The 25825-nt window shown below is 52.0% G+C and overlaps 2 protein-coding genes across 4 annotated transcripts in view; one reads left to right on the top strand and one right to left on the bottom strand.

Moving 5' to 3' along the window:
- Positions 1-23721, top strand: part of ITGAD (integrin subunit alpha D) — a 32380-nt gene extending 8659 nt beyond the window's left edge. The window contains exons 7-30 of one of the 2 annotated variants that reach the window (XM_025370332.1): positions 921-1066; positions 5261-5414; positions 5512-5662; positions 6186-6259; positions 7508-7637; positions 7941-8083; positions 8264-8404; positions 8496-8705; positions 10052-10182; positions 10304-10461; positions 11700-11854; positions 12106-12237; positions 13434-13507; positions 13743-13884; positions 15305-15421; positions 15531-15610; positions 15710-15793; positions 20308-20386; positions 20545-20652; positions 20764-20841; positions 21037-21150; positions 21294-21395; positions 21659-21769; positions 23231-23721. In XM_025370332.1, the coding sequence (XP_025226117.1) occupies positions 921-1066; positions 5261-5414; positions 5512-5662; positions 6186-6259; positions 7508-7637; positions 7941-8083; positions 8264-8404; positions 8496-8705; positions 10052-10182; positions 10304-10461; positions 11700-11854; positions 12106-12237; positions 13434-13507; positions 13743-13884; positions 15305-15421; positions 15531-15610; positions 15710-15793; positions 20308-20386; positions 20545-20652; positions 20764-20841; positions 21037-21150; positions 21294-21395; positions 21659-21769; positions 23231-23344 (2928 nt within the window). In that variant the 3' untranslated portion in view covers positions 23345-23721. Of the gene's footprint in view, positions 1-920; positions 1067-5260; positions 5415-5511; positions 5663-6185; positions 6260-7507; positions 7638-7940; positions 8084-8263; positions 8405-8492; positions 8706-10051; positions 10183-10303; positions 10462-11699; positions 11855-12105; positions 12238-13433; positions 13508-13742; positions 13885-15304; positions 15422-15530; positions 15611-15709; positions 15794-20307; positions 20387-20544; positions 20653-20763; positions 20842-21036; positions 21151-21293; positions 21396-21658; positions 21770-23230 lie in introns of both variants that reach the window. The other variant, XM_025370331.1, reaches the window with a different exon arrangement.
- An 880-nt stretch (positions 23722-24601) lies between these two features.
- On the bottom strand, positions 24602-25478 carry LOC112614382 (cytochrome c oxidase subunit 6A2, mitochondrial). 2 transcript variants are annotated; one of them, XM_025370875.1, is made up of 3 exons: positions 25090-25264; positions 24852-24988; positions 24604-24727 (listed from the first exon to the last, which is right to left on the bottom strand). In XM_025370875.1, the coding sequence occupies exons 1-3, from the start codon at positions 25160-25162 to the stop codon at positions 24644-24646; spliced, it is 294 nt and encodes a 97-aa protein (XP_025226660.1). In that variant the 5' UTR covers positions 25163-25264; the 3' UTR covers positions 24604-24643. The 2 variants fall into 2 exon arrangements, with proteins under 2 accessions (XP_025226659.1, XP_025226660.1); XM_025370874.1 differs by having other exon boundaries at positions 24602-24727; positions 24852-25478.
- Positions 25479-25825: the final 347 nt, after the last annotated feature.

Raw genomic sequence — 25825 nt, 5'->3', positions numbered from 1 at the left:
TATGTGCAAAACCCCCCAATTTGTTGTTTTTTAAACAGGGTCTTGCTCTGTCATCCAGGCTGCAGTGTGGGGGCGCAATCATCGCTCACTGCAAGCTTGATCTCCTAGGCTCAAGTGATCCTCTTGCCTCAGCCTCCCGAGTAGTTGGGACTACAGGTCCATGCCACCATGCCTGGCTAATTTGTTAAAATTTTTATTAGTAGAGATGGGGTCTTGCTATATTGCCCAACCTGGTCTCCAACTCCTGGCTCAAATAGTCCTCCCACCTTGGTCTCTCAAAGTGCTGGGATTACAGGCATGAGTCACTACGCCCAGCCACAAATACTTGAGAATCAAGGAAATACACAAATTGATTTAATGTGTGATAAATTTTTTTATAAGCTAAGGGTAGCAAATATTGTGGTTGGCAAGGTTATTTTTAGTAAACTGTGAAGGGAACATCATTTGGTTTAGATTTTCCAGTTTATATTTTGTATTTTTGGGCCAATGAATTTTCTTCTCTGGGTTTCAGTATATTATTTGTAGGGCCTCAAAACACATGGGAAATGGTTTGTAAATCCAAAATAATTCAAAAATAAAGTTTATTAAAACTAAAAACAATATGGCTTGGTGTGGTGGCTCACACCTGTAATCCCAGCACTTTGGGAGGCTGAGGTGGGAGGATTGCTTGAGGCCAGGAGTTCGAGACCGGCCTGGGCAATATAGTGAGACCTTGTCTCTACCAAAACCAAACCAAACCAAAACAAAACAAAAAACAAAGCCAGGCATAGTGGCGTGTGCCTGTAGTTCCAGCTACTTGGGAGGCTGAGGCAGGAGGATCACTTGAGGCCAGGAGCTTGAGAGACCTGTCTCTACAAAAAATTAAAATAAACAATAGAAACAGGCACTGAACCCTGGGCCCTCCCCGCTGGCCTTTGCAGTTCGCACTGATGCAGTACTCAAACTTCCCGAAGATCCACTTCACCTTCACCCAATTCCGGACCAGCTGGAGCCAGCAGAGCCTGGTGGATCCCATCGTCCAACTGAAAGGCCTGACATTCACAGCCACGGGCATCCTGAAAGTGGTGTAAGCACTCCCAACCCCGGCCTGCCACCCCCGCTTCCTAACCCTGGGTCAGCACAGCTCTTCTCAGAGGCTGAGGGAGGCTCCGGGGAAAGGGGCTACCAAGGGGCATGTCAAGGCTGCAGGGAAAACCTCCCCCCGGGGTGCTCCTGGCTGCCTCACTGCCGGTCTCCCTAATATAGGACGAGGCTCCTCTGCAGCTGTGCCTCCCCTTTGCCTGGTTCTGCAGAGCCTGGATCCCAGAACCCCTCCCCACCCCACAGCAGCCAGAGGCCCGGGCTTTGGCTCAGACACATCAGGCTTCCATCCTGGCTCCCCACGAGCTACTCTGGGTGTAACCCTGGGAGTGATGGGCTCTAAGTCTCAGTGACTCTCAGATGAGGATAAGCTCACAGCTTAGGATTGAGATCATGCGTATGGGGTGCTCAGCTCGGGGCACACAGGAGGTGTCAGATAAATGCCTGAGGTTTTATCAGAGAATGGAGCAGTCAGGGACTCAGGAATTGTCACCCAAGGTCGTCCTGGTGCCTTTCTCCCTACTCACCTCCTCCCCTGCATCCCTCACCCCTGCGCAACCCCTGTGCTACTCAGGCACTCACCATGGGCCTGCCTCATGCACATGCGGTCTATGCCTAAAATGACGTAGGAGATGGGGCCCCCGAGAAGGGCATGTGGTTCTTGTGGGAAGGAGCTGGGCTGAAGGTCGGGGATCCTTGGCTTCCTGCACACACCCCTGGGAGCGGCCATGGGGTGCTGCTAGAATTTGGCTTAAGCAAGAGGTGCTCCTGCCAAACGCACCATCTTTACTTCTGGGAGGATCTTCTGCCTTGAACGGTGGCCCCCTGTGACTCAGCAACCCAGAGGAAGGCCTCCGTCTGTCCTGTAAGATTAAAGTAACACAGGAGTGTCCCCCTCCTGGAGTCTCCACCTCACCCCTCAAAGTTCTTCCAGTGGTGGGGCCTGGGAGAAAAAATGAATGAGGCAGAGGTGACCAAGTGGTTCTCACCAACTCCAGTGATGCTCTCAAGCCCAGAGTGCAGGGAGTTTCCCAGCAGCCTCTGCTCCCCAGAGCCAAGCCCATCTCAGGGCTGGACTCAGCCAAGGATTGGACCTCCCTGCCGCCGGCCCTTCCCTTCCCTTCCCTTCTTCCCTTCCCTTCTTCCCTTCCCTTCCCTTCCTCCCTTTCTCCTTCCCTCCTTTCTTTCTTCCCTCCTTTCTTTCTTCCCTTCCTCCCTTCTTCCCTTCCTCCTTTCCCTCCCTTCCCTCCTTCCTTCTCTCTCTCTCTCTCTCTTGTTTTTTTAGACAGAGTCTCACTCTGTCGCCCAGACTGGAGTGCAATGGCACAATCTTGGATCACTGCAACCTCCATCTCCTGGGTTCAAGCGATTCTCCTGCCTCAGCTTCCCAAGTAGCTGGGATTACAAGTGCACACCACCATGCCCGGCTAATTTTTGTATTCCCAGTTCAAGCAATTCTCCTGCCTCAGCCTCTGAGCAGCTGGGACTATAGGCCTGCACCACCACGCCTGGCTAATGTTTGTATTTTTAGTAGAGATGGAGTTTCACCATATTGGCCAGGCTGGTCTCGAACTCCTGACCTCAAGTGATCTGCCCACCTTGGCCTCCCAAATGCTGGGATTACAGGTGTGAGCCACCACGCTAAGCCTCTTCCTTCTCTTCCTTCTTTTCTTCCCTTTCTTTCTTTTCTTCTTTTTTTAAAAAGAAGTTTTATTACAAAAAAAAAAAAAAAAAAAAGCAAAACCCAAATGGCAATAACAGTAAGGAAACTTTTTAAAAAAGAAGTATTATATTACCCACAGTCCCTCTAGTCAACCACCCTACAGTATTTTAGTAACATCAAGGGATACTTGCAAGTGAATCAATAAATCTCAGCCGCATAGCACAATGCCACTTCCATCCCCATCTTTTTTTTTTTTTTTTTTTTTTAGAGACGGAGTCTCGCTCTGTCACCCAGGCTGGAGTGCAGTGGCCGGATCTCAGCTCACTGCAAGCTCCGCCTCCCGGGTTTACGCCATTCTCCTGCCTCAGCCTCCCGAGTAGCTGGGACTACAGGCGCCTGCCACCTCGCCCGGCTAAGTTTTTGTATTTTTAGTAGAGACGGGGTTTCACTGTGTTAGCCAGGATGGTCTCGATCTCCTGACCTCGTGATCCGCCCGTCTCGGCCTCCCAAAGTGCTGGGATTACAGGCTTGAGCCACCGCGCCCGGCCCCATCCCCATCTTTATTCAGGCTTATTTTGTATGGTCACATTCAGGGCAGAAACTATTTTCATCCTGTTTGGGTTTTTTCCCCACCTCATCTAGGTCCACAATTTTTTGTTTTCCTTTTTTTTTTTTTTTTTTTTTTTGAGATAGGTCTCACTCTGTTACCCAGGCTGGGGTGCAGTGGCACGATCATGGCTCACTGCAGCCTCCTCCTGACTCAACCTCCCGAGTTGGGATCACAAGTGCATGCCACCATATCTGGCTAATTTTAAAAAATATTTTTTGTAGAGATGGGGTCTTGCTATGTTGCCCAGGCTGGTCTTGAAGTCTGGCCCTCGAGAGATCCTCCTGCTTCGGCCTCCCATACTGCTTTCCTTTGAAATGGCTGTGTCTACTAACAGGCTAGGTCATGACTGGCTAAACCCTTTCCCCAGTGTTGGATATTTGGGTTATTTCCAATATCATATTTGGCACCTGTGTGTATTTGCTCTGAGTTTATAGAGTTACATGAGCAGGCAGTTACTTTTTTTTTTTTTTTTTTTTGAGACAGAGTCTCACTGTCGCCCAGGCTGGAGTGCAATGGCGTGATCTCAGCTCACTGCAACCTCCGCCTCCCAGGTTCAAGCGATTCTCCTGCCTCAGACTCCTGAGTAGCTGGGACCACAGGCACGTGCCACAACACCCGGCTAAGTTTCGTATTTTTAGTAGAGATGGGGTTTCACCATGTTGGTCAGTCTGATCTCAAACTCCTGACCTCGTGATCCTCCCACCTTGGCCTCCCAAGGTGCTGGGATTACAGGTGTGGGCCACTGTGCCCGGCCGATAGGTACATGTTTAATTGTTTGTTACAGCTGTCATCTAATTAGTAGTCACCCACAGGCCATTCACTGTAAAAGCTTGACCTTGTTTAATCTTCGGGATAACCTGACACTACTTGTTTCAGTTATCTACTGTTGCCTAACAAACCATCCCCAAATTAAGTGGGTTAAACAACCCAGCACTAAGCTAGTGTCTGGTGCCTGGGGGGCATATGCTGGAAGGCAGGCTTGGTGGGGATGGCTGAGCCTCTTACTTCCGGTGGCCTTCTTCCATGTGACCACTCCATGGGTGCCTCCAATAGGGCAGCCAGACTTCTCTCATTGTGGCTCAGGGCTCCCAAAAGTGCAAAAGCAAAAGAAACCAAGGCTTCTGAGACCTATGATTGGCATGGTGTCACTTCCACCTGGGACTCAGCGAGGCCAGGTCCACTGTGGGAGGGAACCAGGTGTGGTTCACTGGGGGCCATCTTTAGAGACAGCTATAGCACAGTCATCCTCATCATACATGGAGAGAGGCAGAGGCCTGGAGAGGTTAAGTCCCATCCCCAAAGTGTGTCTGACTCCAAAGCCCCTGCTTTGAACCACACTTCCTCTGGGGAAGAGAGCTCAGCCTTGGATAGAATTTAGAAACAAAGAATGTGACTTCCTTTATTATTGATCTAATTATGGTTTGTGTGGCTTTCAAAAATGGCCAAATTAGCTGGGCACGGTGGCTCACGCCTGTAATCCCAGCACTTTGGGAGGCTGAGGCTGGTGGATCACTTGAGGTCAGGAGTTTGAGATCAGCCTGACCAACATGGTAAAACCTCATCTCTACTAAAAGTACAAAAATTAGCCGGTTATGGTGGTGGGCACCTGTAATCCCAGCTACTCAGGAGGCTGACGCAGGAGGATCGCTTGAACCTGGGAGGTGGAAGTTGCAGTGAACCGAGATCACGCCACTGCACTCCAGAGCCTGGGCATCAGAGTGAGACTCTGTCTCAAAAGAAAACCAAAGATGGCCAAATCAGTTCCTTAACATGCCTGATAGAATGTGAAGGTGCCAGGACTCCGCAGCCTCTCCAGATGAGAGCACGGCAAATGATGTCTTTCCAGTTGAGTCACGTCTCAGTAGAGTCACATCTCAGTAGAGTCATCTTCCTTTCCTCCCTGACAGGACACAGCTATTTCATCATAAGAACGGGGCCCGCAAAAGTGCCAAGAAGATCCTCATTGTCATCACAGATGGGCAGAAATACAAAGACCCCCTGGAATACAGAGATGTCATCCCCCAGGCAGAGAAGGCTGGCATCATTCGCTACGCTATCGGGGTGCGCCTCTTCTTCACCCCTGCCCCAGGCTCAGCCTGCACCTCCTGCAGGTGCAGTGCTGCTGGGCTCCTCCGCCTCAGCTGCCTCTCTGCTGCAGGTGGGACGCGCTTTCCAGAAACCCACCGCCAGGCAGGAGCTGAACACCATCGGCTCAGCGCCTCCACAGGACCACGTGTTCAAGGTGGACAACTTTGCAGCCCTTAGCAGCATCCAGAAGCAGCTGCAGGAGAAGATCTATGCAGTTGAGGGTAAACGGGAGCAAGAGGGCTCCTGGGAGCCAAGGGGTCCCCACCCAATTGTCCCGCGCAGTCTTTTTTTTTTTTTTTTTTTTTCTTTTGAGATGGAGTCTCACTTTGTCCCCAGGCTGGAGTGCAGTGGCACGATCTTGGCTCACTGCAACCTCTACCTTCTGGGTTCAAGTGATTCTCCTGCCTCAGCCTCCCGAGTAGCTGGGATTACAGGCATGTGCCACCATGCCCAACTAATTTTTGTATTTTTAGTAGAGGTGGGGTTTTGCCGTGTTGGCCAGGCTGGTCTCGAACTCCTGACCTCAGGTCATTTGACAACCTTAGCATCTCAAAGTGCTGGGATTACAGGCATGAGCCACCACTCCTGGCCTGTCCCGCGCAGTCTTGATGGGCCATTCCTGTTCACAAATCACTCAAAATTGCTCTCCAGAACCCAAGCCTCAGATCATGTTCTCCTCCCTGTGTTCTGAGTCCTCATGTGTCTCACAGCTTCTAGGAACTTCACTGACTTGTTTCCCTACAGGAACCCAGTCCAGGGCAAGCAGCTCCTTCCAGCATGAGATGTCCCAAGAAGGCTTCAGCGCAGCCCTCACAATGGTGGGTAGAGTCTGCCCTCAATCCACAGCTCTTGGATATCAATTCTGTGCCCACCCTGGGCTGGAAGCCAGACATAAACAAGATCAGACCCCGTCCTCAATTTCACCCTCTCGCTGGGGAGAGGCCCCCACGCTGTATGTTAGGGGCCAGGAGCACAGCAGGGAAGAGGGTGGCCTGGGTTCCTGCTCTCAAGGATCACGTATTCTAGTGGAGGAGACAGTAAGCAAGAGCCTCTCAGACAGCACTGAGCATCAGGGTAGAGAGAGAGATGGCCAGAGGAGTCTCAGTAATGGAAAAGGCCAGCCCTGGACAAATCAGGGGAGACTGCTCTGGGCACAGGACAAAGCGAGTGCCAGGCGGACCTGGGTCCAGGTTCTCGGAGGGAGAGAGAGGGGCTTGCCAGAGCCCAGGGAGCCCAGGCAGCCTGGAAGGAGAGGGCTGGAGGCTGAGAAGGACCAGGTGGGATCAAAGATGTGGTTTCAAAGTGCATGTGTGTTCAAAGGATCCAGATTGGGCCGGGCACTGTGGCTCACGTCTGTAATCCCAGCACTTTGGGAGGCTGAGACGGGCGGATCACTTGAGGTCAGGAGTTTGAGAACAGCCTGGGCAACATAGTGAGACCCTGTCTCTACAAAAAATTAAAAAATTAGCCAGGCATGGTGGCACGTGCCTGTGGTCTCAACTACTCAGGAGGGATTGCATGAGTTCAGGAGTTCAAGACCGCAGCGAGCTATGATTGTGCCACTGCATCACAGCCTGTGTGACAGAGCAACAGCCTGTTTCAAAAAAAAAAAAAGGTGAAGTTGAAGTTGACTCTTCCAGGGAGGGGAAATGAGCTGAGTCCCAGAAAACGAGAAGGGGAGGGAGGTGTCCCGGCCAAAGGCTTGATGTGCTTTGAAACAGAGGGAGGCTCCATGGCTTTGATGGGGAAGGGTCCTAGGTGCCACCGGAAGGGCCTTGGCGATGGTTTTCCAGCAGGGGTGGCTGCACATTTGGGTTTGGGGAAGCCTGGCACTGGGGCAGTAGACAGAGGGGCAGCGGTGAGCACAGCGGGCGCAGACAGGGCGGTGAGTGAGAGGAGAGTGAGTTGGCAGAGCAGTGGCTGTGGGGACAGAGGCTGCTGGTGAGGGCTGGGAAGACAGAGAAGAAAGGCCTGGATGGCAAGTGATGCGGGCGGCAGGCGTGTCTCTGGGACATACTGTCTTCCTGCTCCAGTCTCTGCTCAGCCCTGGAATTCTTTCCTCCCAGGATGGCCTCGTCCTGGGGGCTGTGGGGAGCTTTAGCTGGTCTGGAGGTGCCTTCCTGTATTCCCCAAATATGAGCCCCACCTTCATCAATATGTCTCAGGAGAATGTGGACATGAGGGACTCTTACCTCGGTGAGAAACGGCCAGGGGTTGGGGACAGGTTGGAGATGCGCTGCCCAGGGTGGGGTCCAGGGTTCTGGGCAGGGGAGATGGGGGCTGTGCTGCCCAGGGTGGGGGTCCAGGGTTCTGGGGAGGGGAGAAGGGGGCTGCGCTGCCTGAGGTGGGGTCCAGGGTTCTGGGGAGGGGAGAAGGGGGCTGCGCTGCCTGGGGTGGGAGGCCTGAGGAGGGGAGAAGGGGGCTGTGTTGCCGGGGGGGGGGCCCGGGGTTCGGGGGGGGGGGAATGGGGGCCTTTGTGCTGAGACCTGGGCCCCTCAGGTTACTCCACTGAGCTAGCCCTATGGAAGGGGGTGCAGAGCCTGGTCCTGGGGGCCCCCCGCTACCAGCACACCGGGAAGGCTGCCATCTTCACCCAGGTGTCTGGGCAATGGAGGCTGAAGGCCGAAGTCATGGGGACGCAGGTTGGGTGTGACAGGAGCCAGAGGGGAAGATGAGGGTGGGGACCGTGGCTGGGGCTGGGGAGAGGATGGAGGGGCTTTGGGGGCCTTGGGGGAGGTCCTGGTACCTGAGGAGAGGTGGGACCTGCCCACAGGGCTGCCTCTGGCGGGGACAGGCAGCATGACCCAGGCTCTGCCCTCCAGATCGGCTCCTACTTCGGGGCCTCCCTCTGCTCCGTGGATGTGGACGGCGATGGCAGCACTGACCTGATCCTCATCGGGGCCCCCCATTACTACGAGCAGACCCGAGGGGGCCAGGTGTCCGTGTGTCCCTTGCCCAGGGGGGTGAGTGGCTGATGGGACCTGGGCTGAGTGGGGTCTGGTGTGGGTGGAGGGGTCGCCTGGGTCGGGGTCTGACACTGCTTGTGTTCAGCAGAGGGTGCAGTGGCAGTGTGAAGCTGTTCTCTGTGGGGAGCAGGGCCACCCCTGGGGCCGCTTTGGGGCAGCCCTGACAGTGTTGGGGGACGTGAATGGGGACAAGCTGTCGGACGTGGCCATTGGGGCCCCGGGAGAGCAGGAGAACCGGGGTGCTGTCTACCTGTTTCACGGAGCCTCAGAATCCAGCATCAGCCCCTCCCACAGCCAGGTGAGGCCCCTGTCTTCAGCCTCTTCCAGTCCCAGCTCTTTCCCATGTCCTGAGTTCACTGAACGCAGCCTCCTGTCTCTGTCACCATTCCCTTCCTTGTTTCAGTGGTTCATCAGCTAAGCACACGTCATCTCTCTTCTCTCTGTTCTGGAAAGCCTTCCATCTGTGTGGGCAGCTTAATGGTTAGGAGAGCAGGCTTTGAGGTCAGAGGTCAGTTCAAATCCCTGGCCTGGCCAGCCATCCTGAGCTGTGTGGCCTTAGGCAGGTGACTGACAGCCTTGGTCAGCCTTAGTTTCTTTCTATAAAATGCAGAAATGATAAAACCAACTCCTTAGTCTTCTTGTAGAAATAACAGTGAGAATGCTAAGGCAATCACCACTGCACTCACTGAAGGTTCATGAGTGACCTGACCAGTGATGAATACACAAATATATTCTACGCCTATTATTATGCTCTTACTTCCTCACCAACCTTTACTCTCATGACGGGTTGGACCCAAAGAGCCCCCTTCTCTGTTTGGGGATCCCAAGGTCCTCACCCTGTTTGCTTTCTGTCTTTTTTTTTTTTTTTTTTTTTGAGACAGTCTCACTCTGTCGCCCAGGCTGGAGTGCAATGGCGTAATGCCCAGGCTGGAGTGCAATGGCGTAATCTTGGCTCACTGCAACCTCTGCCTCCTGGGTTCAAGCAATTCTCCTGCCTCAGCCTCCCGAGTAGCTGAGATTACAGGTGTGTGCCACCATACCTGGCTAATTTTTGTATTTTTAGTAGAGATGGGGTTTCACCACGTTGGTCAGGCTGATCTGCTCGCCTCAGCCTCCCGAAGTGCTGGGATTACAAGCGTGAGCCACCCGGCCTATTTGCTTTCAATTTCTATCCCCACATCTCTCCTTTCCAATTTCTCTCTTCAGATCCTCTTTCACCACAATCTCTTTTCCAAATCTCTCTTCTCAAACTTTTCACATCGCCTCCCTTTGACTTCCGCCTCTCCCATTTCTCTGGCCAGCGGGTCACTGGAAAGATGAGCAAATGGAAGCACAGAAAGATTGAGTCCTTGCCCACGGCCTCGTGGTTCATACGTGGAGGAGTCAGAACTGGAACTAGAGACTGATTGAATGAATGACACTTGGGTCACCAGGACACCCTTCCGATCTCCACTCCTATATCTGTTTCTTAGCAATCATCTCCCGACTCCTACCTCCTCTTTTCAGGCTCTTATTGGTGACATCTGTTAACAACTCACTCCTTCTCTCCCTTTCCCACGGTCCTACCTCCATATTCCCCTTGTTACTTATTTCCAACTTCTTCCCCCACCTTCCAGCCTGATTCACATTTTCTCTTCTGGCCAGCGGATCGCCGGCTCCCAACTCTCCCCCAGGCTGCAGTATTTTGGGCAGGCGCTGAGCGGGGGTCAGGACCTCACCCAGGACGGACTGATGGACCTGGCCGTGGGGGCCCGGGGCCAGGTGCTCCTGCTCAGGTAGCAACTCCCCAACATCCTGCCCTCCCGTGCTGTGTCTGATTCACTGGTGCTGGCACCCCCTGCCTTGTTATCTTCCCAGAGGCCAGTGTTCTGTCCTCCCCACTACCCTGCCCCTCAGGAGTCTGCCAGTGCTGAAAGTGGGGGTGACCATGAGATTCAGCCCCAGAGAGGTGGCCAAGTCTGTGTACTGGTGCTGGGAAGAGGGGCCCAGTGCCCTGGAAGCTGGGGACGCCACCATCTGTCTCACCATCCAGAAAAGCTCACTGGACCAACTAGGTGTGTTTCCCCCATAAAGGTGCCCCGACCCCTCATCCCATTAGGGGCCCCAATGCCATCCTGAGGATGGGATGGGCCCAGGAACCAATCTCACCTCCACATCCACTCAACACCTGTGCCAGAAACCTGGCTCATTCTCTCCCCTCTTCCTCACACCTGGGCCTGTGGGTTCTGTCTCCAGGGTTAACCTGAAGTCCACCCAGTTTTCTCCTGGGCGCCAGCCGCTGCCTTCCCCCAGCCCCTGATTCCCTTCCACCTACACCAAAGTCATGACATGAAGCAGTTCCCATATCTCTTCTTGTACCCTGCCACCCATTTTCCACCAAGGAACTAGAGTCGACTGGTCCTAAAATGTAAATCTGGGCTCCTCACTCCCCTGAGTAACCCCCGCTTGCATTTACAAAGACCCCAGTCCTTCCCTCCAATGCCCTCTCTGGCTTGGCCTCCTGGCCTCTCTGGCCTCACGGCATCCCACTCTTCCTTACTAGGCACGCTTTTTGCAAATGCGCCAGCTTCGCTCTCCCTTCCAGTCTTAGGCCCTGTCTCCACGGTCCCAGACGTTCTCCCCACTCCTCACCTGGTTCCTGCTCATTCTCTGGGTGGCTGCTTAGCCATGGTCCATCTGGGATGGCAGCATGGCCAGGTCCAGCGAGCGTGCTATCCTTAGAACCGCAGGAGAGCCTCCCCTTGCACTGATCACGCTGTGATATCATGGCCCATGTGCTTGGTTTCTCTCTTAGATTGTGAGCTTCATGAGAGTGGGGCCATATCCATCTAGCTAGCTAATCTATCATCTATCTACCAAATCTATCATCTATCTATTATCTATTAATCTAATCTATCACCTATCTAATGTATCATCTACCAATCTATCACCTATCTAATGTATCGTCTATCTACCCATCTATCACCTATTATCTATCATCTATCTATCTGATCTATCACCTATCTAATCTCTCATCTACCAAATCTATCATCTGTTATCTATCATCTATCACCTATTTAATCTATCATCTATTTATCTATTATCTAGCCATCCATCCATCCATCCATCCATCCATCCATCCATCCATCATCCATCTGTCCATTTATCTTCTCCACATGTATCCCCAGCACATGGTACAGTTCATGGCCTGTAAAAGTGTCCGGCAAACACATATTGTATGAACAAATAAATGAAAACAGAGCATTCTAGGTTATTTCTGCCTTTTCATTTTCCACTCTGCCCTGCACTTCAGGTGACGTCCAAAGCTCTGTCAGGTTTGATCTGGCACTGGACCCAGGCCGTCTGACTTCTCGTGCCATTTTCGATGAAACCAAGAACCCGACTTTGACTCGAAGAAAAACCCTGGGACTGGGGGTTCACTGTGAAATCCTGAAGCTGCTTTTGAAAGTGAGGACTTCGGGTTCTGAGAAGGGGGAGGGAGGAGGAGCCCAAGGGTGGCCTGGAGCACCCCCGCTCTCTGCAGAGCGAGGTGGGAAGGGTTAGGATGTTGGGGCTGGAGAGAGGAAAGCTGGGGCAGGAGAACCTGGCTCCACTGCTTGGAGGGGCACTGTCAGGGCAGTGGGGAGTGGATGCAGTGCAGGAGGACTTGTGGTGGAGCGTAGAGGACTGCAGGTTCTTGAAAGCCTGTTCTCCCTCAGGATTGTGTGGAGGACGTGGTGAGCCCCATCATTCTGCACCTCAACTTCTCGCTGGTGAGAGAGCCCATCTCCTCCCCACAGAACCTGCGCCCTGTGCTGGCCATGGGCTCACAAGACCTCTTCACTGCTTCTGTGAGTTTTCCAATGAAGTCCCAGGGATGTCCTGACTTCATTTTGTCTCCATGCACTTAAGAATCCACTGTAGCTCCCAATCACCCAATCACATCCAGCCCAGAAACCTGACTCCAGTCTCTCCCCTACTCCTCACACCCAGGCCTGTGGGTTCTGTCTCCAGGACAGACCTGAAGTCCACCCCATTCTCCTCCTGGTCCCAGCTGCTGCTTCCCCCAGCCCCTCGATTCTCTCCTACCTACACCAGAGTCAGCACAAAGTGGTTCCCATATCTATTCCTGTACCCTCCCACCCATTTTCCATAGAGGAGCTAGAGTCAACTGGCCCTAAAATGCAAATCTAGGCTTTTCAGTCCCCTGCGTAATCCCCCTTGCATTTACAAAGACCCCGGTCCTTCCCTCTGATGTCCTCTCTGACTTGGCCTCCTGGCCTCTCTGGCTTCACAGCATCCCACTCCCCCTTACTAGGCATGCTTTTAGTAAATGCACCAGCCTTGCTCTCCCTTCTGGTCTTAGGCCCTGCTTCCACCTCACATCCCAGGTGGTTCCCACTTTTCCCTAGCACAGTCTCTCTTGTTCATTCCCATATCCCTCCCAAGTTTCCTCATTCCTACCTCTGTACCTTTGTTCCTTTCTCGCCCCTCATTTGGAAAACACTGCCTTCTGCCTTCTCTTCCCCTCTCCCCCCGAAGTTCCAGCCTCACCTCCCTCTCTTCTGAAGGCCACACTCAGCAGCTGCCGCTCCTTCTCTGGTCCCTGTTACAGCAAGGTGGTGCCACAGCAGGTATCACACAGCTGTTATAACCATCTGCATCTACATTTGAGGCTGTCTTGGGACTGTAGTTTCCTTGAGCATAGGAACGTTGTTGAATTTGCCTGTTGTTTCCACCTTCCCTCAGCCCTCACCCAACCCAGAACCTGCACAATTATTGGCACTTAATAATGTTTGTGGAATAATTGTTCCAGGATAAGCTGGATGTGACTCAACTGAACTTTCTGTCCCTTGAAGCCAAGGATCTTGTCCTATCTTTCTTTTATATGCCAACCTCCAAACCGCACCTGCGCCCCTTGTTGGTGTCCAGCAAAGTGCTGGGGGCAGTGGCTTAGTAATGCTCAATGTTGGTGGGTGCTTCTAAGGAGGGTCTTGGAGAAAGACTAAGACGTCAGATGGGAATAGAATGTACTGTTTTGCTGCAGCTCCCCTTTGAGAAGAACTGTGGGCAAGATGGCCTCTGTGAAGGGGACCTGGGTGTCACCCTCAGCTTCTCAGGGTGAGCTGTAACTCCTTTCATATCCAGACACTCGGGCTTCCGAGTCCCCCATCCTCCTGGGATGCTTGTGCTGCTCTCTGGCTCTCTTTCTAACAAAAGTGATGTTGACTGGGATGTTATTGGCCCAGAGTTTCCAGGGCTGCCCTGCCTTTCCCAGTTCCCGTCTATTTCCAGTGGAGTCCCACTCCCAGCCTTTCCGTTCAGTGGAGTTCCACTCCCAGTCCTTTCCCTTCAGCCTGAAGATCCTGACCGTGGGGAGCTCCCTGGAGCTCAATGTGATTGTGACTGTGTGGAATGCGGGCGAGGATTCCTACGGAACTGTGGTCAGCCTCTACTACCCAGCAGGGCTGTCCCACCGACGGGTGTTGGGAGCCCAGGTAACAACTGCTGTAGGCTCTAGTGGGAGGGGGCCTCTCCCCTGCCCTGTAGCCCTGGGAGTTACAGAATGTTCTTCAAAATTCTTCTGTGATGATATGTACTCTCTCTCTCTCTGTCTGTCTCTCTCTCTCTCACACACACACACAGAGAGAGAGAATGAGAAAGTGCATAAAGCATATATACAGTTTAATGAATAATATTAAACAAACCATAGAGTTAACATCCAGGTCAAGAAATAAATCGCTGCTAGTATCCCCAGAACCCCCTCCCCGTGTACCTTTCCCCATCACAGCTCCAGCCTCTCCCCAAAGGTCATCACTATTCTGACTTTGTGGTCATCACTTCCTTGTATTTCTCCCTCTCTCCCTCTGTCCCTCCCTTCCTCCCTCTCTTGTTTTTTGTTTGTTTGTTTGTTTGTTTGTTTGTTTTGAGAAGGAGTCTTACTCTGTCACCCAGGCTGGAGTGCAGTGGCACAATCACCAATCACTGCTGCAGCCTAGACCTGCTGGGCTCAAGCAATTCTCCCACCTCAGCCTTCTGAGTAGCTGGGACTACAGGTGCATACCACTACGCCCAGCTAATTTTTAATTTATTTATTTTTTATTTTTATTTCTTTCAGAGACAGGGTCTCACCATGCTGCCCAGGCTGGTCTCAAACTGCTGGGCTCAAGCAATCCTCCCGCCTCAGCCTCCCAAAGTTCTGAGATTACAGGCGTGAGCCACCGCACCTGACCATGTTTTTTCTGTGTGTGGGCTTGTTTAAGAAACACTTCCAGGTTATGAAAATAGCCCCATATTATCTTCCAAAAACTTCATGGTTTTGCTTTTTCACATTTAAGTCTTTAATTCAGTTGGAATTTATTTTAATTTATGGAGTGGGGTAGGGATCCAATTTATTTTTCTTCTTTCTTCTTTCTCCTCTTCTTCCTCTTGTTCTTTCTTTACTTTTCTTTTTTTTTTTTGTTTGGGTCAATTTTCCTGGCATTGATGGAAATTGATTGAAAAGTCTGTCCTTGGCTGGGCGAGGTGGCTCACACCTGTAATCCCAGCACTTTGGGAGGCCAAGGCTGGTGGATCACCTGAGGTCAGGAGTTTGAGACTAGCCTGGCCAACATGGTGAAACCCCATCTCTACTAAAAATACAAAAATATTAGCCAGGCATGGCAGCAGGCACCTGTAATCCCAGCTACTTGAGAGGCTGAGGCAGGAGAATTGCTTGAACCTGGGAGGTGGAGGTTGCAGTGGACCATGCACTCCATTGCACTCCAGCCTGGGTGACAAGAGTGAGAATCCGTCTCAAAAAAAAGAAAAAAAGAAAAGTCTGTCCTTTTCCCTACTGCTCTGCAGTGTCACCATTGCTGTGTATCAAGCCCACACATGCATGCGGGTAACTTTTTAAAATTCATTCTCCTCTCCTAGAAGCAGCCCCATCAGCGTGCCCTGCGCCTGGCATGTGAGACAGTGCCCACTGAGGACGAGGGCCTGAGGAGCAGCCGCTGTAGCGTCAACCACCCCATCTTCCATGAGGGCTCTAACGTCAGTGCTTCCCCCGAAATCCCCATCACTGTCCTCCCTTGTCCCAATCCGTCCCTCACTCCACCATGCCCTTCCTTTTATCCCCATTCTTTCCTTCTCCTTCCCTCAGGGCACCTTCATAGTCACATTCGATGTCTCCTACAAGGCCACGCTGGGAGACAGGATGCTTATGAGGGCCAGTGCAAGCAGGTGGGTACAGGCCAGGGTGCCCCCACCCTCCATCTCATGCCCCGGCTGGAGACCCCTCTCCTGGATTCCTTCCCATTGGTCCCCCCTTTCTTTCTCTAGCGAGAACAATAAGGCTTCAGGCAGCAAGGCCACCTTCCAGCTGGAGCTCCCGGTGAAGTACGCAGTCCACACTGTGATCAGCAGGTGCCCAGTCCCTGGCCCTCCCCGTGGACCTCTGGCCTTCCTCTACGCCTGGTACTCCCTCTGAGTCCCAGCTTGCTCTTCCAATGATGCACATCTAAGCTCTCCTGTTTTGGGATGCCTTTGTGGGTGAACAGCCATATATAATAATGTTTATGCTACATAAAGATGTTTCTGGGCTGGACGTGGTAGCTCACGCCTGTAATCCCAGCACTTTGGGAGGCTGAGGCAGGTGGTTCAACTGAGGTCAGGAGTTCGAGACCAGTTTGGCCATCACGGTGAAACTCCATCTCTACTAAAAATACATAATTAATTAGTTGGGCGTGGTGGCGCGTGCCTGTAATCCCAGCTACTCGGGAGGCTGAGGCAGGAGAATCACTTGAATCCGGGTGGCGGAGGTTGCAGTGAGCAGAGATCATGCCACTGCACTCCAGCCTGGGTGACAGAGTGAGCCTTGGTCTAAAAAAAAAAAAAAAAAAAAAAAAATTAGCTGGACATAGTGGCGCATGCCTGTAATCCCAGCTACTCAGGAGGCTGAGGCCAGAGAATCTCTTGAACCCGGGAGGTGGAGGTTGCAGTGAGCTGAGATCACGCCACTGCACTCCAGCCTGGACAACAGAGCAAGATTCTGTCTCAAAAAAAAAAAAAGGTGTTTTTGTCAACAATGGACCCACATTTACTATGGTCTCCTAAAATTATAATGGAGTTGAAAAATCTCCTAGGTATGCCATAACAGTTGTAACATTGTAGTGCAACTCGTTGCCTTTTTATGTCTAGATACACAAATACTTTCCATTGTGTTACAACTGCCTACAATATCCAGTACAGTAACATGCTGCACAGGTTTGTAGCCCAGGAGCAATAGGCTACACCATATCACCTAGCTGTGCAGTAGGCTCTACCATCTAGGTTTCCATAAGTGTAACCTATGATGTTTGCACAAGGATGAAATTGCCTAAGGCTAGGCGCAGTGGCTCAAACCTGTAATCCCAGCACTTTGGGAAGCTGAGGCAGGCGGATCACCTGAGGTCAGGAGTTCAAGACCAACCTAGCCAACATGGTGAAACCTTGTCTCTACTAAAAATGCAAACATTAGCCCAGTGCAGTGGCACATGCCTGTAATCCCAGCTACTGGGGAGGCTGAGGCAAAAGAATCGCTTGAACTTGGGAGGCAGAGATTGCAGTAAGCTGACATCGTGCCGCTGCACTCCAGCTCGGGGGTAACACAGGAAGACTGTGTTTCAAAAAAAAAAAAAAAAAAAGAAAAGAAAAGAAAAGAAAAGAAAAAGAAAAAGAAATTGCCTTACGATTAATTTCTCGGAATGTATCCTTGGTGTATTTGTACCCTAATAATATATACCATAGCTCTTGCTGCTTCTCTCAAACCGACTTGCTGGTGGGACACACACACTTTGCCACGGCTGTGCCTTTCTTTTCCCCCTCTGCCTCCAAAAGGAAGGCTTCCTTTTTTAACATGAAACACATCCTGTCCTTTGTATTAAATGTGAATGTGCTGAAGCAAAGCTGCTAGATGGAGATCAAGACTTTTCTGAGCACCCTGAATTGGGGAGCTTGTGCCCAACAGGATATGGTCTGTCACCACACAGCAGAAAGGAAAGGTCGGGTTTCTATAAAACTCAGAGTGGGGCAGAGGTGTGAGAAACTGTTGGGAAGGTCTCTAAGAGCCCGGCTGAGGCAGCGCAGGAAGGGCAAGTGTAGGGCTGAAGGCAAGAGGGCACTTCAGGTGGGTGCAGGCGCAGGGGCAGGCCAGACTGGACGCAGAGCAAGGCATCCCACACACTGGGCTGAAAGCCTGTAACATTGCTGTGGGACAGAGTTTGCTGCTATTGCTTTTTTTTTTTTTTTTTTTTTTGAGACAGTCTCGCTCTGTCACCCAGGCTGGAGTTCACTGGTGCAATCTGGGCTCACCACAACCTCCACCTCCCAGGTTCAAGCGATTCTCCTGCCTCAGCCTCCCAAGTAGCTGGATTACAGGCATGCACAACCACATCTAGCTAATTTGTTGTTGTTGTTTGTTTGTTTTGAGATAGAGTTTCACTCTTGTTGCCCAGGCTGGAGTGCAATATTGAGATCTCTGCCTCCCAAGTTCAAGCAATTCTCCTGTCTCAGCTTCCCGAGTAGCTGGGATTACAGGCATGCACCACCACGCCTGGCTAATTTTGTATTTTTAGTAGAGACAGGGTTTCTCCACATTGGTCAGGCTGGTCTCGAACTCCCGACCTCAGGTGATCTGCCCGCCATGGCCTCCCAAAGTGCTGGGATTACAGGTGTGAGCCACCACACCTGGCTGCTGTTGCTTCTGATGTATTAAGTTGTTAGGGGAAGGAATGAGGGAGATCAAGCAGTGTCATTGTCTTTTCAAGTCACACGTACGTTTCCTTTTCTATCCACAGGGAAATACTTACAATAAGAGCTTACAGTTATATGTACCCATGTCAGGCATCGTTGTATGTTGCTGTTGTTTTAAGGTGGTTTTCTTGCATCATCTTAAGTACTTTATATGTATTTACATTTATTTAATCCTCACAATAATTATATTGTTACCCCGATTTTCATCAACAAAGACATCAATAAGTGAAATACTTTGTTCCTGTCAATCTCCAAGTGAGCAGCAGAACCAGGAATCAGACCCAGACAGTTTGGCTGCAGAGCCCATGCCTATACCGTATATGGCATGCCTCTCCAAGCACTGGGGAAAGCTGAGTGGTTTACTTCGATCTGAAAACAGGCTTAGGCTGCACATGGTGGCTCATGCCTGTAATTCCAGCACTTTAGGAGGCTGAGTGCTGGGATTACGGGCATGGATGGGAGGATGGCTTGAATCCAGGAGTTCAAGACCAGCCTGGGCAACATAGTGAGACTCCATCTCTACCCAAAAAAAATTTTAAATGAAAATAAAATAAAATTTTAAAAATGAAAAGAGGCTTAGAACTAGATTTTAAGGTGAGAAAACAGAAGCACAGAGAGAAGGGTTTCGGGTGGGAGGCACAGAGGAAAACCGGCATACTTAGGGAAAAATAAACCCCTAAGATTTATGGAGGACTCCCTGTGTGCTGGGCACTACCAAGCCCTGGTCACAACTCTACTACAGGGAGGTGCTATGGTTCGCATCCCCATTTTAAAGAGTGAAAAGCTACAGGTTCCAGAGACGTGAAGCGGCTTGCCTCAGTGACTCAGGTAGGAAGTGGTCGACCTGAAATGTGAACCCAGGCAGTTTGACACTGGAGTCCCTGTTTTTAGTCATCAGGCTGATGGGGGGTGGACTGCTGGGGCCGTTTCTGTGTGGCTGGTCTGGCTGCTGCATGCGAGGTGCAGGCCCCTCTGCTGCTCTGCTTACTTTTGCTTTTTGTTTGTTTGTTTTGAGACAGGGTCTCACTCTGTTGCCCAGGCTGGAGGGGAGCGGGGTGAACGTAGCTCACTGCAGCCTCGACCTCCCAGGCTCAAGCAATCCTCCTGCTTCAGCCTCCTGAGTAGCTGGGACCACAGGCGTGTGCCACCACGTGCAGCTAATGTTTGTATTTTTTTTTTGCAGAAATGAGGTCTCTCTATGTTGCCCAGGCCAGTCTTGAACTCCTGAGCTCAAGCGATCCTCCTGCCTTAGCCTCTCTAAGTGTCGGGATTACAGGCGTGAGCCACCTCACCTGGCCAGCTTGCTCCTTATTACTAAAACCAGGGAGTATGGCTTACCTTGAACCCCCAGTGCCAACCACACAGCCTGTGTTTGCTGAAGGAAGTCTGGGTGGAAAGACCCCACCTGCCTCCTGGAACACTGATGTCCCTTCCATAGGCTTGTGCACAGGCACCATCTTCCTTCACGTTTACTCACCTGCCCCAGGACAGCCGAATCTGTTTTCTTCATTCCCACCATGAAGGGGCTCTCACTCCATGTTTTCCTGAGTGATCCAGCTCTCCTTCCTAGAGTCCCCTTAGGCTAACTTGTTCTGCTGTAATCTCTGTAAGCATTACCAGAGGCCAACCACTAACTATTAGAGAAAGCAATGCAAATGCCTTTGCCCCATGTAGGAGAGGTGAGGTTTCAGTTGGGGTTTTAAGTGTAAATTTCCAAAATGGGAGATAGTAAGAACATTCCAAGGAGAAGAGCTTGAGCAAACTCATGAGACTATGAAAGAGCCAGAGGTGTGCAGGGCAGAGCTAGTGGATCTGGGTGATGGGGGCAAGGGACATCGGAGGGAGGGGAGCTGAAGCCGAGGCAGCAAAGGTTATGTGGGACCATCTTTTATTTGTTTATTTTGAATAGGGACGGGGTCTCACTATGTTGCCCCAGCTGGTCTGGAACTCCTGGGCTCAAGCGATCCTCCTGCCCCAGACTCCCAAAGTTCTGGGATAACAGGCATGAGCCACTGCACCCAGCCAAATAATGTCCATTATTATTTCCCTGAGAAATGTGCCTGGCCAAACAGAGCTCTCTGCAGTAGGACAGGGCACAACTGGGGACAGTTTCAGGGCTGTTTTTCACCCACAGGCTCTCTCTCCAGACAGGAAGGATCCACCAAGTACTTCAACTTTACAACCTCTGATGAGAAGAAAATGAAAGAGGCTGAGCATCGATACCGCGTGAGAGTCTAGGGAGTATCCCTGTCTGCCTTCCACAGTGTGGATAAAGTTGGAAGGTGGTGGAGAAGACGGAGAGGAGCTTGGGGTAGGGCCAGGAGGGAAGTGGCATTTGGGAGGCTCCAGAGACCACAATAACACTCTGCCTTGATTTCCTGCAGGTGAATAACCTCAGCCAGCGAGATCTGTCCATCAGCATTACCTTCTGGGTTCCTGTCCTGCTGAACGGGGTGGCCGTGTGGGATGTGGTCGCGGAGGCCCCATCCCAGGTACCTGCCTGCCTCTCCTCTTTCTTCAGACTGGCATCCCACAGCACGGCACTGCCTCTTACCAGGGACATGTTGCTCATTCTGTGGCTAACTGCTTCTCTCTCTCCCCAGAGTCTCCCCTGTGTATCAGAGAGAAAACCTCCCCAGCATTCTGACTTCCTGACCCAGATTTCAAGAAGTCCCGTGCTGGTAAGAAAGTCCCTGAACCCCCACCGCAAGATCAGCCCCCACCAGGGATACCGAGAAATGTACCGCTAGGCCGCAGAGTTCCGTGCATGTCCTGTAACTGTTCCTCTGTTCCCCACCCCAAACCTGACCATATTTTTACCTATGGCTCCCTCCTCAGTGAAGAACCCCTCAGCTTCACCCCTCTTCTGCCCCCAGGACTGCTCCATTGCTGGCTGCCTGCGGTTCCGCTGTGACATCCCCTCCTTCAGCGTCCAGGAGGAGCTGGATTTCACCCTGAAGGGCAACCTCAGTTTCGGCTGGGTCCGCCAGGTGTGTGAGGGCAGTGGCAGAGCACCTGCCCCGGACTCAGGCAGGACCTGGCATGTCTGTGCCCATCTGCAAGCCAGGGCATCCCTGGAGCTCTAAGCCTCCACCAGAGCCAGTTCCACAGGCTTCCCCCAACCCCTTTGCAGACATCGCAGAAGAAGGTGTCGGTTGTGAGTGTGGCTGAAATTACGTTCGACACATCCGTGTACTCCCAGCTTCCAGGACAGGAGGCATTTATGAGAGCTCAGGTAGAGACCGTGTCGGGGGCAGCGACCAGGCTGGAAAGAGGGCCCCTAGGGCTACATCCGCGGTGCTGGGTGGGGGTTTGCAAGCCTTGGGGGAGGAGGGTGAAGGTCTCTGGGCAAGACAGCTGTCCCTCAGGGCACGGGTGCTGCTGCGTCTCAACCCTTAGAGCAGAGCCTCAGGGAGGAGGGGAGGGAGTTAAAGGTTGGGGAACCTGGGAGGCATCCGGGATGGCAGGAGGCCAGACGCTCTCTGATCTCCGAATCAGATGGAGATGGTGCTAGAAGAATACGAGGTCTACAACGCCATTCCCATCATCATGGGCAGCTCTGTGGGGGCTCTGCTACTGCTGGCGCTCATCACAGCCGCACTGTACAAGGCAAGTGTTTTATCCCACTCTTTTTTTTTTTGAGACAGAGTTTTCACTCTTGTTGCTCAGGCTGGAGTGCAATGGTGTGATCTTGGCTCACTGCAATCTCCACCTCCCGGGTTCAAGTGACTCTCCTGCCTCAGCCTCCCGAGTAGCTGGGATTACAGGTGGCCTGCACCATGCCTGGCTAGTTTTTTGTATTTTTAGTAGAGATGCAGTTTCACCATGTTGGCCAGGCTGGTCTCAAACTCCTGACCTCAGGTGATCCGCCTGCCTCGGCCTCCCAAAGTTCTGGGATTACAGGCGTGAGTCACCACATCCGGCCTTATCCCACTCTTGACACCACCAGCATCCAACCCAAGCCCTTCTACAGACTGGGTGGTATAGTGAGAACTCAGACTGTGGAGGTAGGCAGGCCTGGACACACATTTTGGTTCTATCATGTACTCACTGTTTAATGTTAGGCAAGTTGCTCCACCTCTCTGAGCGTGTCTCTCTCTCTCTCTCTTTTTTTTTTTCTTTTTTCTTTTGAGGTGGAGTCTCACTCAGTTGCTCAGACTGGAGTGCAGTGGCACAGTCTCAGCTCACTGCAACCTCCACCTCCCAGGTTCAAAAGATTCTCATGCCTCAGCTTCCCAAGTAGCTAGGACTATAGGCACACGCCACCACACCTGGCTAATTTTTGTATTTTTAGTAGAGACAGGGTTTCACCATGTTGGCCAGATTGGTCTGGAACTCCTGACCTCATGTGATCTGCCCACCTCGGCCTCCCCAAGTGCCGGGTTTACAGGCGTGAGCCACTGTGCCCCGCTGTTTCTCATTTTTGAAATGATAATAATGCTTATATCACAGAGTGGCTGAAGTGAGAGAGAAATGAGGCCAGGGCATGTGCACAGATCTGCCTGGATCTATGCTGTCCTGCCACGGGTCGTGTGTGTACCTACTGTGCTTGGGGCCAGCAGTTGCTCAATATATGATAGCTGTTGTTCACATAAAGGTTCTCACACACAAATGTAAGTTAGCTTAGTTGTTGCCTCCTCTCCTCTCTCAGCTTCTTCTTATTCCCAATTTTCTTCCCTGCCCTCTTACCCAGATTTTCTTTCTTTCTTTTTTTTCTTTTTCTTTTCTTTTTTTCTCTTCTCCTTTCTTCTTCTTTTATATGGAGCCTTGCTCTGTCGCCCAGGCTGGAGTGCAGTGACATGATCCTGGCTCACTGCAACCTCCATTTCCCGGGTTCAAGCGATTCTCCTGCCTCAGCCTCCTGAGTACCTGGGATTATAGGCGCACCACCATGCCCAGCTAATTTTTGTATTTTTAGTAGACACAGGGTTTCACCAGGTTGGTTAGGCTGGTCTCCAGCTCCTGACCTCAAGTGACCCACCTTCCTCAGCTTCCCAAAGTGCTGGGATTAGAGGTGTGAGCCACCGCACCCGGCCTTACCCAGCTTTTCTCACTTATTTCCCCTGATAGCTTGGCTTCTTCAAACGCCACTACAAGGAAATGCTGGAGGACAAGCTTGAAGAAACTGCCACATTCAGCGGGGAAGGTTTCAGCTGTGGGGCCCCAAATGTGCCTTTGTCCTAATAATCCACTTTCCTGTTTATCTCTGCCCCTGTGGGCTGGTCTTGCTTGCAACCATAAATCAACTTACATGGAAACAACTTCTGCATAGATCTGCACTGGCCTGAGCAACCTACCAGATGCTAAGCACCTTCCGAGAGAGGTAGGGATTGTAATATTTTTGCATATCCGTCCACCTTTTTTAGTGATGACCCACTTTTTACAGAAACAGGCATGGTGCCAGCATAAATTTTCATGTGCATAAGAATTGTCACACGAAACGAGGATGTTTATAGCACACTTTCCTTGCATGGAAGAGCTATAACCCAGGGACCTGAGTGCCTCTCTGGCAATAGTGGGGGGAACCTGTTTGTGGGCATTGAAAAAGTTTTCTCACTTTCTATGGTGATGGGAGCCTGAGGTCATCTTTTCTTGATGGGGCTGAGAGGTGTCTCAGGGGAGAGAGTCAAAGAGTGTGTGTGTGTGCGCGTGCGCATGCACGTGCACGCAGGATGCATTGGTCATGGGTTTCTGCACACACTTCAGGTTCCTCCGTAATGGTAAGTGGGCAGGCTGTCCTAGGAGGTGAAGAAATGTCCAGAGCTCATCTGAACTCCTGTCCCCCTTGAATGGGGTATTCAGAAGCCAGGAAAGCCAGGCTTGGAGCATGTGATTTCCCAAATAGAAGACCCATTAAGAAAGATTATAGAGAATGACCAAAAGATTCCAAATCCAGCATTAGGTCCCGAGGCCTCACACGCAGGACTGTGGAGTCTCCGTCTGAAATCCAGATAGCTGGGGTTCACAGACACCAGCGGCTCAGGTGTCAGGCAAGAAGTGGGACTTCAGGATCTGCAGCCCTGGGCTCCCAGGGGGGCTCTGCAAGCTGCCTGAACTTCGACAAGTCATTTAATTCCCAAGAATCTCAGCTCCTCCTCTGGAGAAGGGGAACTAAAATTATACCCTATTCCCAGCGTTACTGTGAGGATTCAGTGTATGAGGAAGCCCATTACAGCCTACAGCCCTAATTTTTAATAGGTGTGCGTGAGACAGAGGCCTCATTATTACGAGGTGAGAGAGAGTGAGCTGGGATCGCCTACCTGTGCGTGGAGGAGGCTCCCTCAAGCACCCCAGTATCAGCCACGTGGGAAAAGCACGTGGAGCGCCCACCGCGCAAGGCGCATGCGCGGAACGGGCGCTTACCAAGCTGGGCGCAGGCACGGAGCGGGCGCCTCCCGGTGCATTCCCAGTGGCCCTGCCCTCCCCATAGAGCCTCAGACACGAAGCTTCACACCTTTATTGCGCCCGGGGGCGTCCGGGGCCTCAGGGGTGTTCGTAGCCAGTGGGCAGAGGGTTGACGTGGCTGTTGTGGAACAGAGTGTGGTTACCGTCCCCCCAGGGGAAGGGCTGTGGAGAGAGCAGAAGAGGGAGCGCGCGTGAGCGCCGTGAGTCCGGAGTCCGCGCCTCCCCCGCCACGCGCCCCATGCACCCCGCAGCACCCCCGGGCCGCCCGCGCGCCCGTCCCGCGTACCTTGGTGCGGATGCGGAGGTGCTGGTAGGGACGGAACTCGGGGCGCGGGCGGTGGCCTGAGTGGAGATAGGAGTTGAAGGTGCAGAGGGCCACGCTGGGCAGCGCCAGCACGAAGGAGAGCAGGCGCCAGGTGCGAGCTGCGGACGGAGAGGGGTGAGCGCGGAGGGCCTGGGGCGGCGGGCCCGGGAACAAGTGGGCAGGGTAGGGGAGCCCCGGGATCCGCCCGCTCCCCATTCACCTGCTGACCCTTCGTGGCCTCCTTTGGCAGCGCTGGCCAAGCCCCGGGTCAGGGGCCTCAGAGGCAGAGCCATGGCGGTGCGGGGAGCGGGGAACCAGCGCTGTCCTCGCTCCCTTTACCGTGGCCTGGGGTCCCCTCCCCTCTCTGGGCCAATCACCTGTTGAGTCTGGAGCACAAGTGGCTATTTTTAGAGGTTTCTATATTTAAAATGGGTCCTGACTAGCTTGAGATCGTCTCCAGACAGCTGTTGTCCTGTGCCTCTTATTTTGGCAAAGGGGCATTTAAAGTACAATATGCCATTCTTTTTATATAGTTGCAGGGAAACTATTTTGTTCCCTATTCTATGCCTGGTGGCTGGCACACGGCTGGGCTTTAATAAATATTTGTAGAATGAATTAAGTGTCTTTTTGAGTCTCAGTTTTTTCAGCTGTAAAATGTATAATTCGTACCTGAAAAGATTTTTTAAATAATGGAGGCGGGGGGATCTCACTATATTGTCCAAGCTGGTATCTTAGCTGTTGTGTCCAGACGTATCTCAGCTGTTGGTGGTGAAGGAGGTGAAGGCATGACTCAGGGTCAGTTTCTTCCTGGAATGCTGCATACTGTGACCACATTTTCTAAAGCAAAGATTGATTACAACATGTGATCTACTAAGTATAAATGTTTATGGGGGGCCTAGGGACAGCGTATTTGAAATTGGAATTGTCCTGGAAAAACTGTCCTGGTGTGGAACTCT

This window comes from Theropithecus gelada, chromosome 20 (assembly GCF_003255815.1).
Source record: "Theropithecus gelada isolate Dixy chromosome 20, Tgel_1.0, whole genome shotgun sequence".
In the NCBI taxonomy this organism is placed as follows: Eukaryota; Metazoa; Chordata; class Mammalia; order Primates; family Cercopithecidae; genus Theropithecus; species Theropithecus gelada.
Note: the sequence above shows the minus strand (reverse complement) of the source record. Positions and strands in the feature narration are given on the sequence as shown.

Bases quoted from the DNA above. Each gene is read 5' to 3' on its own strand.
- LOC112614382 (XM_025370874.1), bottom strand. From the start codon at position 25,085: ATGGGGAGCGGGCGGATCCCGGGGCTCCCCTACCCTGCCCACTTGTTC. The intron at 24,728-24,851 runs GTACGCGGGACG...CTCTCTCCACAG, and splicing joins ACCTCCGCATCCGCACCAAG to CCCTTCCCCTGGGGGGACGG.